Source organism: Oryctolagus cuniculus, chromosome 12 (genome assembly GCF_964237555.1).
Source record: "Oryctolagus cuniculus chromosome 12, mOryCun1.1, whole genome shotgun sequence".
NCBI lineage: Eukaryota > Metazoa > Chordata > Mammalia > Lagomorpha > Leporidae > Oryctolagus > Oryctolagus cuniculus.
Window position 1 is genome coordinate 74862047 of NC_091443.1, and position 10703 is coordinate 74872749.

A 10703-nucleotide genomic window follows, 5' to 3' on the forward strand; every position below is an offset into this window, starting at 1 on the left:
CACCCTAACGGAGCTCACGCATGCCCGGGTGACGGCAGCCTGCTCGCACGCGGTCCCCACAGCACTGACAGTCGATCGGCCTTCCCACAGACGTGGAAGGCAGCGATGGTGCAGCTAGTACTGCAGAACCTAGTAGGAGACTCTCCAGCAAACAGCCACCTGCTGCGTCACACTTGGCCGTGGTCCCTCCAAGATGTGCCTGGAACAGCCTGGAAGCTGCTCCAGCAGGGCCTGCTCCCTGGCCCCCGGATGCTCTCCTTCCCGTGTCTGGGAGCTGCGAGTCCAGCCGCCTCCTTGGCCGGAGCCCAGGAAGCTTGAGCCACTCAGTATTCTGGGATCAGAAGCTGACAGCTGGCTGGAACCCACGAGGAGCACTGAGAGGAGGAGTGGGCACTGGTGTGAGGTCTCCAGGGCCCCCAGCACATGCCAAGAATCCCCTGCTCCCACTGAGCTCGCAGGGTGGAGAGGGCAGACAGGCCAGCGGCACCCAGGAGCAAGCCCAGTGCAGCCTGGAGGTAGCTAACAGGGGCTGCCACCCGTGTCAGGGAGCCAGAGGGCGATGTGGCCATCAGAGGCCGTGGCACCAAGCCCAGTGAAGCCTGGTGGTAGCTAACAGGGGCTGCCACCCGTGTCAGGGAGCCAGAGGGCGATGTGGCCATCAGAGGCCATGGCACCAGAGCCTGGTTTTGAAGGATGCATAGGAGTTGGGGTAGGGAACATGCAGGTGGGAAGTTAGGCTCTTAGTGTCCATTTTTGTTTGTGTGTTGGTACAACAGACTACAAATGACCCAAACCCTGTGGTAGTTCTGAGTTGTTTTTTTTTTTTTTTTTAATTTATCTGACAGAGTTACAGACAGTGAGAGAGAAAGAGATAGAGAGAAAGGTCTTCCTTCTGTTGATTCACTCCCCAGATGGCCGCTACAGCCAGTGCTGCGCCGATCCGAGGCCAGGAGCCAGGTGCTTCTCCTGGTCTCCCATGGGGTGCAGGGCCCAAGCACTTGGGCCATCCTCCACTGCACTCCCGGGCCACAGCAGAGAGCTGGACTGGAAGATGGGCAACCAGGACTAGAACCCGGCGCTCATATGGGATGCTGGCACCACAGGTGGAGGATTAACCAAGTGAGCCATGGCACTAGCCCTGGTAGTTCTGAGGTTTAATTGGGAAGGCAAATTGAAGCACCTGACAGGTGCCTGGCAGCCAGGAATCAAACTGTAGAGGTGGGGAGCCAGGGGCTGGGGACTGATGAACACAATCTGGGGGGAAAGAGGGCTTCCGGAAGGGAAGGGACAAGGAAATGAACTGTGTTTAGGACAGGAGAGAATGGAGAGGGGAAAGGGGGTTAGGGACAGGGAGAGGGTTTTTTTTTTTTTTTTTTTTTAATGCTTTTTATATTGCTATAGAGGTAAATGCGCTGAAAATAGTAAGAAAGGGGCCGGTGCTGTGGTGCAACAGGTTAAAGCACCAGCATCCCATTTGGGCACTGGTTCACGTCCTGGCTGCTCCTCTTCCGATCCAGCTCTCTGCTATGGCCTGGGAAAGCAGTAGAAGATGGCCCAAGCACTTGGGCCCTGCACCCATGTGGGAGACCTGGAAGAAGCTCCTGGCTCCTGGCTTTGGATCGGCAAAACTCCAGCAATTGAGGTCATTTGGGGAATGAACCAGAGGATGGAAGACCTCTTCCTCTCTGCCTCTCTGTAGCTCTGCCTTTCAAATAAATAAATAAATCTTTTTTAAAAAAAGAGAAATGTAAATTGCATAGGAAGCTATTCAATCTACTGTCTTGAATGTAAAACTAGGCTCAAAGTACAATCTTAAGACCTAGTATTATCTTAAGTATGTTTATAAATTATATATATATATATATATATACACACACACACACAAACATAAAAACATGAGGTGCGGAATACATCAAAACACTAAAAGTAGCTAGCTCTCGGCGGAAGAATTAAAAGTGACTTGTCTTCTACATGTCTAAGGTTCCCACAGTGAGCACCAGCTTATTCCGAAGGTCTTCTAGAAACTCCTGTTTGCTTAGCCAGCTTGGGTGTGACTGCAGAGCCTAAGAAAGGGGAGAGGAAATGGAAGGCAGCCTGGCTCTCTGCCTCCCCCTGCAGGCTGCATGTGGCAGAGCAGCAGGGAAGAGGATACCTGGGAAACACTTCCCACAGGCCTCATTCCTTAGAGCACGGAAAAAGGAAATGAACACATGAGGTGCTTCAGGCTAATCCAGAAGCTCGGTTCTCCTAGATTTTCCACTAAACCATACAATTAAAATAGTCCAAGGCCCAGCCATAAGGCATTTGAGAATAAAACCTTCCATAAAATCACATTTTTAGAAAAAACTCAATAGCTTCTGATAATTAATCCTATGCTTTATTCAGATTTAGTGTGGCTTTGCACTCTGAGAAATTACCAGAATTTGCCTGGGGTTGCTTTGTTCGTTAACAATATTAGAACCTGTCTCAAAGGAGCTGGGCATCTGGAGGAAGTTCCCAGTCAGCCCCGGGGAAGCTGCAACTCACGTGAGCTCCAATGAACAGGGCACCCTGCCTGCCCCGGCTGCTTCTAGTCTGGCTTCCAGATCATTCCTTGGTTAATTTCAAATCTAAGACTCCTCGGAGTTGAACTGCCCCCCACCTCCTTTGCCTCTTAATCACGACTCCATTCTAATACTTTTTTTTTTTTTTACTATAAAGGCAGTAAATGTACAGATATGCATAAAATGACAAGTGCCTTCCTCCATCCTTTCTGGATAACACGTTTCTCTGGGCATCCTTCCAGAGACTTACTGCATGTACAGGATTCTACGGTGCTACAGAATCACGCAAGGGAGCCCTTCCCCGTGGTAGAAGATGAGCAGAAAGTGACAGAAACACTCAGGGAAACGCAGCAAGCTCTGGAGGTTTAGGGGGAAAGGAGGGCCCCTCGCAGAAAGAGCTTGATGGAGGCTGGTTTTCCACCAGGTGCGGTTTCCCATCAAATGGTCCATACAAGCTACCTCCTGTAGCTGGTGTTGGCCAAGGGCCTGACCTGGGGATGAGGGCCTTTATCAGTAAGCTTTTTGTTACTGTACTGAAATGCCTGAGGCAGGATAACCTGTTAAAGAAAAGATGTCTGTTTTGGCTCATGGTACTAGAGGCGCAAGGTCCCGGGACCTAACCTGGTGACAATGTCTGGCTGGCAGAGCATTGCATGGCAAGGGACACAGGGTGCACAGTGTCTATCTGTCTCTCCCCCTCCTTATATAAAGCCACTGGAATTTAATCACAGGAGGCCCACACCAGTGTCTGATCTAATCACTTTCCAGAGGCTCCTCCTCTAAACACCACGATTGGATTAAGTGTCCAGCTTCTTTTTTGTTTTTGGATTTATTTATTTATTTGAAAGAGAGAGACAGAAATCTTGCCATCTGTTGGTTCACTCTCCAGATGGCCACAATGGCCAGGGCTGAGCCAGGCTGCGGTCAGGAGCCAGGAGTTTCTTCCAGGTCTCCCTTGTGGGTGGCAGGGGCACAGCACTTGTGCCATCTTCTGCAAGGAGCTGGATCAGAAGTGGAGCAGCCAGGACTCGAACTGGTGCCCATATAAGATGCTGGTGCTGCAGGTGGTGGCTTTACCCACTACGCCATAGCACCAGCCCCTCCATCCTCCTAATACCTTTCACATAAGACTTTGGGGTTTAAAGTCCTGCATGAGTTTGGGATGAAAACTCAGGCTTAAACCGTAGCAGAGCATAACAAAATGGACACAGGTCTGACAGCGGGAGGGATGGAGTTGAACTCAGGGGTGTGGAGCCAGGAACAGTTCATTTCCCCCTAAAAGTTAATGCTCTACAATTTTGTTGTGTTGAATTCTTTTTTTTTTTTTTTTTTTTGACAGGCAGAGTGGACAGTGAGAGAGAGAGACAGAGAGAAAGGTCTTCCTTTGCCGTTGGCTCACCCTCCAATGGCCGCTGCGGCCGGCGCACCGCGCTGATCCGATGGCAGGAGCCAGGTGCTTTTCCTGGTCTCCCATGGGGTGCAGGGTCCAGGCACTTGGGCCATCCTCCACTGCACTCCCTGGCCACAGCAGAGAGCTGGCCTGGAAGAGGGGCAACCGGGACAGAATCCGGCGCCCCGACCGGGACTAGAACCCAGTGTGCCGGCGCCGCAAGGCGGAGGATTAGCCTAGTGAGCTGTGGAAGCTGGATCAGAAGCTGAGCAGCTGGGACCTGAACTAGCGCTCTGATATGCGAGGCTGGCATCACGAGAGCCGTGGTTACTCCACGGAGCTTCAGCACTGCCCTGTGAATCCGGGCAAGTGCGAGCTAGCAGGAGGCTGACCAACTGTGCCGGTGTGCCAAGGACTAAAGGGCACCCCAGGATGCAGGAACTCCCATGTCAAATCCCAGCATCCTGTGCCAATCTGGATGTGTCAGTCACCTTAGCTATGGCTCCAAAGGGGTCTCATGGCACAGGGTAGGGCCTCCAGGGTCATCCTCAGATGCCCCATATCCACTCCCCTTGCTGCCTTTGCATTGCTGTTCCCTTTGCCTGCAGTGCTTTTCCTGTGACCATCACAGGCTCCTCCCTCCCTTCAGGTCTGAATTCAAAAGCCCCTCCCTGGGCCACCTTCTGTGGACACTTCCCTCTGCTCCCCCTTGCTCGCTTCCCACTTGCTGCCTGACTTCCTTGCTCTGTGGCTCGCGCTGCAGGTCGCTGGGATCCTGGGCCTGGTGTGGGAGGGAACTGACCACGTCGGGCAGGGGACAGGTGTCAGGGTCGGTACACAAGACAGTGGCTTGGAAAGTGTGCAGCTGAAGGGTGAGCGTCCAGCTTCTGTTTTCTGCGGACGGGGAGCAAGGGCGCAGTGGGGTGGGGGGTGGTCAGAGACCTGTGCAGAAGGAAAGAGTCTGAAATCGCCACCAGGAAGAAGTGGCCACAGGGACCGCTGGGCAGCCCTGAGTGAATAACGGCATCGTGACCTCCACCGGGTGCCACTTTGGTAGCGGCAGCTGGGGTTCAAGGGCAGGCAAGAGAGTGAGGACAGCAGGTGCATTGGGGCCAAGGTTTTGCCCGCCAGTGCTGAAGAAGAGATGGACGGCAAAGGAGCGAGGGCCAGCTGGCCAGATACCCGACGTCTCAGCGCCGGACTCGGGGAAGAGCGAGCACGGAGAGACTGTGGTCAGCGCAGGACGCAGCGATGAGAGGTCTGGGAGGAGGTGCGCATCTGAGTGCTGACAAGGCCCGGGGGGAGTGTGGAGTAGGCCGCTGGGATGCAGTGAGGGGCCGCATGTCCTCAGGGTCACTCTCGTGGACCCCGAAGACACCCAGGGTGAGGCAGGGCTTAGGGTCACAAAGAGGACCCAAGCCACAGTCCTAGGAAAGACTGCCTGGGAGGTCAGGAGACTACGCGGGTCGGACAGGAGGAGTCAGCTGAGTGGCAGGAGCCTTAAAGGAACAGGGGAAAGGGAAAGCAATGGTTGGCACCGGGCCAGCATCCTGGGTCAGACCCTGGTTTAAATCCTGGCTGCTCGGCTTCTGATCCGGCTCCCTGCTACCAGGCAGGGCCCAGGTACCAGGACCTCTGCCTCCCACGCGGGACACCCAGGTGGAGTTCCGGGCTTCTGGCCTCGGCCTGGCCCGGCCCCAGCCATTTGGGAAATGAACCAGTGGATGAAAGATCTCTCTCTCTCTCTCTTTGCCTTTCAAATAAAGAAAAATTGGAGAAAAAGAGAAAAGCAATGGTCTGGAAGCTGCAGGGAAACAGAAGGGAGCAGTCACCTGGCTGCCGGAATTTTCAACTCAAAAATTCTGATCCCCGCAGGTGAGGACGGACCCTTCCCTGGGGGCGCCAATCAGGCTCTGCAGAGGGAGGCCCTCTGGGGTGGCCCAGAGCCACGCCGCCACCACCTCTATGCTGTAAGCAACTTACAAAGTCCCAGGGAAGGCTGGAACTATCCCAGGGAGGGGCTTTGTCTTTAAAAGAGAGAATAAAGTAGCTTTTATTTATTTTTTAATTGACAGAATTACATACTGCATTAGTCAGTGTTTTGTTACTTTAACAGAAACACTGGAGACACGTGGGGAGCTACTCAGAAAGGAGGGAAGTTTTATTTCAGCTGACAGTTTTGGAGAGTCACAGTCTAAGATCTGTGGCCCTAGTGATTTGGGCATCTGGTGAGGCTATGACTTTTTTTAAAATTAATGATTAATTATTGATTTGAAAAATGGAATTAGAGAGAGAAGAGAGAGAGAAAGGAGACAGAGGTCTTCCATCTGCTGATTCACTCCCCAACTGGTCATAACAGCTGAGGATGGGGCGGGCCGAAGCCAGGAGGCTGGAACTCCATCCTGGTCTCCTCACCACCTAGGCCACCTTCCTCTGCCTTCCCAGGTGCATGAGCAGGGAGCTGGGTTGGAGGTGGAGCAGCTGGGACCCAAACCAGTGCCCATCCGGGATCCAGCTGCACTGCATCAGCCCTGAGACCACTGCCCTTCTGAAGAACGTTCTCTGCATCCAGCTAAAGCAGTTTGGCAAAAACAAAACAAACAAGAAGGAAAGCAGACGCGCCACTCGGCCTGCCGGGGCGGGGATCCTGGTCCCTGGACTTCTCAGCACGGCCAGTACTGAGGTCATCACCTGCACAGTGCAGAAACCTGCACGGGGAGACGGGGCAGCCCCAGCTCACGCTTCTCAACACCCACTCCCCACTCCTCTCCTGGTAACAGAGACCCAGCTTTGGCCCAGCCAGTTCTCCCTTTCCCAGCCTTCCTTGCAGCGGCCACGTGGCCTTGGTCTTGCCTGCGAAGCGCCCACAGAAATCTTGGGAGGAGACAGGAGAGTTTCTGGGCAAAGTGCTGCTGTCCTGAAAAGAAGGAGCAAACAGTCACACCCACTTCTTCCTGCCTGGGATTTAGAAGAAATGTCTGGCGCTGTGGCAAGCATATCTTAACTATGTGGCAAATGCCAGTGCTCGGAGGTATGCAGAAGGCAGAAGGAACCAGGTTTCCTGATGGTGCACTGGGCAGCTGAACCAAAGCTGTCAATTAAGAAAATTAATTCCTGTGACGGGCGATGTGCCACTGGCACCCCACATGGGCGCCGGCTGAAATTGAGGCTGCTCCACCTCCCACCCAGCTTCCTGCTCACACAGCCTGAGAAAGCAGCAGAAGATGGTCCAAGTGCTCAGGCCCCTGCCATCCACGGGGGAGACCAGATGAAGCCCCTGGCTCCTGGCTTCAGGCTGGCCAAAGTGGACCAGCAGATCTCTCCGCTTCTCCTTCTCTGGAATTCTGCCTTTCGAATAAATAGAGCTTAAAAAGAAAGAAAACTAACTTGCAATTTGCCTACCTATTTGGGGTTTATGGTTAATTCGCCACACAGGAGCTTAGAGCGCCCACCAGGAAAACATAGCACGCCATAGATTCAGGTCATCTGTTTCCACCAAGTGATTTTCCAAAAACAGAATGGAACGCTAAAGGCGCTGAGGGGAGCCCAGGCACAAGGTGCGGGAGTGCACAGGCACTTCGTGGAGGCCTTGCTCAGCGAGTCACCCCCGGGGCTGCAGAGCGAGGAGGTAGGACGAGGTAGGACGACCTCCCCAAGCCTGGCCCTGGGCTGCACCTCGGCTGGGACGAGCCAGCTGCCACTTCAGGACAGCCGACGGGGCCGAGGCCACCGAAGCTGGCTGTTGTCGCGTGCACTCATCCACCAGCCCAGAGCCGGTTCTCGATCCCGAGCTGCTGGGCAGTAACAACGCACGTTCAAACAGGGCTGCCACTGCCCGCCTGGGCCGACCACGCGCATCTATCCAAAAGCTCTGGAAGTGGCCAGAAACGCCCGAAATGGCTGGGTCCGCTGAGCTCCTCGGCTTCCCCTCCCCCATCCGCCTCCCGCCCCCTAAGGAGAGTGGGTTGAGATTGGCGAAAAACAGCTTCGGGATCAGTCTGGGTCCTCGGCCAGGGACGCCACAGCGCTGCAGAAAGCCGACGATGCAAACAAAACCCGAGCTCAGCCTAGGCCGCGCGGTCACCCCGGACGCCGCGCCCGGCAGCGGCGGGGATGCCATCCCAGCGCGGCGGGCAGGCGGCGGCGGCCACCGGGCCCGCGGATCCCGAGCCTCCCAGGCGGGCCTCGGCGCCGCTCCCCGCGCCTCGCCTCGCCCGCGCGCCGGGCCCGGGGCCTCCCTCCCCGCGCCGGCGCGCGCCCGCAGCCTGCCCTGTGCACCCGGCCCGCCTCCCGGCGCGCCGCCCCCGCCCCCGGCCCGGCCCGCACTCACGCTCCACGTCGTGCAGCTTGGCCCGCTCCTCCTCCAGTTTGCCCTTGAGGCTCTCGGCCTCGATCTTGAGCGACGCCAGGGTCTCGTTCTCGTGCAGCCCGTCGGTTGCCATCTTCGGCGCGGAGGGAAGCGAGAGCGGGGATGCGGTGAGCGGGCGCCGAGCCGCGGCGGGCGCTGCAGCCCCAGCCCCGGTCCCGCGGCCCCGAGCGCCGCCCCGCCGCCCCGCCCTCCGGCCGTGACGCGCGCCGCTACGGCTGGGCTGAGGCGGCGACCCCCGCGCCAGCTCGCGCGTCCCGCCGCGCCCCCTGCACCTGCGGGCGCGCCCTGGCGCACCGCCCGGCGCCCTGGCCGCGCTGCGGCGGCTGCGCGCGTCCCCGCGGGGGAGGGAGTGTCATGCCCATTTCACCGGTGGGAACACTGAGGTTCGGAGATGCTAGGTGACATGCCAGCGGATGCGCACGTGGTGTGCTACCGGACAGCGACGCAGCCCTTCCTCTCCCCACTCCCCGCCCCTTCCCCCAATCAGGAGCTTGAGGGACTGCAGCTGGCTCCTGCCGAAGATGGTGGACAATCGGGAGGCAAGGCTCACTAAGCACTCAGGGGTCACACTCCTAGAAAGAAGGCACGGCAGGATGTGGCCCCAGGCAGTCTGGCTCCAGCAGACCTGTGGACTTGGCGTGGGTGACCCAGCTTCTGCCTTCTGCCGGGGCCCTCCTCTGTGACCGGGCATGGGTTGCGCAGAAATGGGAAGGCAGCGCATTCTGGAGTGAACCCCGACAAGCAGACTCCTGGGTGCTGCCCCCACTCTCTCGGTGCTCCTGCCTCCCTGAGAACCCGGACTCTCCTTGCTTGTCCCAGGACAGCTGGAAATCATCTACCTCGATCTATCCACAGTTGTGGTGCAGGTTCGAGTCTGGGATCTGCCGTTTCCTTCTCTGGGAACCCTGCACCCGACGGTTGCCGTGGGAAGGAAAACCTTCCCCAGACTTCTGCGTACACAGCAGATGTCTGTTAGCTGCCACTTGCCTGCTCCCTTGCATGGGTACAGGTTGATCTGTGGTTTCCTGCAGCGTTGAGCATAATGCTGGTATACAGCAGGTGCTCAGTTAATGCTACTTTACTAAATGGATGTGCAAAACAGAATTGATAAAAGATCACTATATAAACTATGTCGTTTCAACTCAAACTAATACATGTGTTTTTATATATGATGACTGTTCATGTCAGTATACAAGTAAAACAGAAAAGGAAAAATGTGTGTTTCTGAGTTCGAGGTGCTAAAGGGCTCTGCATGAGTCAGCCTGCCGGTGGGGGCGGGGAGGGGGGGACAAATCCTGGCTGTGCTGTTTGCCTGGGACCGTCCCTCCACTGAGCCTGGGGCTCCTGGTCTGCAGGGAGCAGGCAGGACCTTCTCTGCCTGTTACGGCTGAGGCTGCCATCACACCGGAGCCTGATGACACAGCAGAGCGAGAGTGAGAACTGGGTCGTGGCAGACACCCACCCAGGGGCCATCTCGGCATGGCAGCAGCGTCTCTGCACCCTCAGGCTGCACCTGTCAGACCCCCATGAGATGTGGTGGGTGGCTGGGGGTCTGTGTGTCTGTGTTGACCAAGGCTGGGCAGCCTGCTTCACACGAGGGCATGCCCTCCCCCGGCTGTCCTCCGCCTAAGGCAGAGCCGAGCATCCACCCACCTTGGGGGGGGGGTGCCACCTGGAGATGACGTTGTGTGGCCTTCGGTGGCCAGGCTGGGTTTGCAGGACACCTTCTTGCACTTGGGAGGTAACTCCTTTTTCTTTTTTTCTTTCTTTCTTTTTTTTTTTTTTTTTTTTTTTTTTGACAGGCAGAGTGGACAGTGAGAGAGAGAGAGAGAGAGAGAGAGAGAGAGAGAAAGGTCTTCCATTTGCCATTGGTTCACCCTCAAATGGCCGCCGTGGCCAGCGCACCACGCAGATCTGAAGCCAGGAGCTAGGTGCTTCTCCTGGTCTCCCATGCAGCTGCAGGGCCCAAGCACTCCCTGGCCACAGCAGAGAGCTGGCCTGGAAGAGGGGCAACCGGGACAGAATCAGGCACCCCAACCGGGACTAGAACCCAGGGTGCCGGCGCTGCAAGGCGGAGGATTAGCCTAGTGAGCCGTGGCGCCGGCCCGGGAGCTAACTCCTTTTTAGAAATCGAGGGAAGGCCGTGGCCCACCATCTTTCTGCAGGGTACAGGGCGGTACGGGGCCACCCCCATACCCCTCCAGGGGCCTTGGCACCTTTGTGAACAGTCAGCTGTCCATCCCTGGCTGTCTCCTATCTTGTTTTGTCGCCCCTGATGGTCACCATCTCCTGAAAGAGGATCTGCAGGCAGGGCCTCCGAGCTGGGGAGAAACCACAGTGTCTCAGTGGACCCAAACTCTGGGGTGCTGGGCTCCTTCAGCTCCCGGAGGACGCTGTTATT

The 10703-nt window shown here is 56.5% G+C and overlaps 1 protein-coding gene across 1 annotated transcript in view; it reads right to left on the reverse strand.

Annotated features, from left to right (window-relative positions):
• GNB5 (G protein subunit beta 5) overlaps positions 1-8375 on the reverse strand; it is a gene marked incomplete at its 3' end in the record, with an annotated part of 32987 nt that extends 24612 nt beyond the window's left edge. The window contains 1 exon segment of the mRNA NM_001082170.1: positions 8264-8375. Within this exon segment, the coding sequence (NP_001075639.1) occupies positions 8264-8375 (112 nt within the window).
• Positions 8376-10703: the final 2328 nt, after the last annotated feature.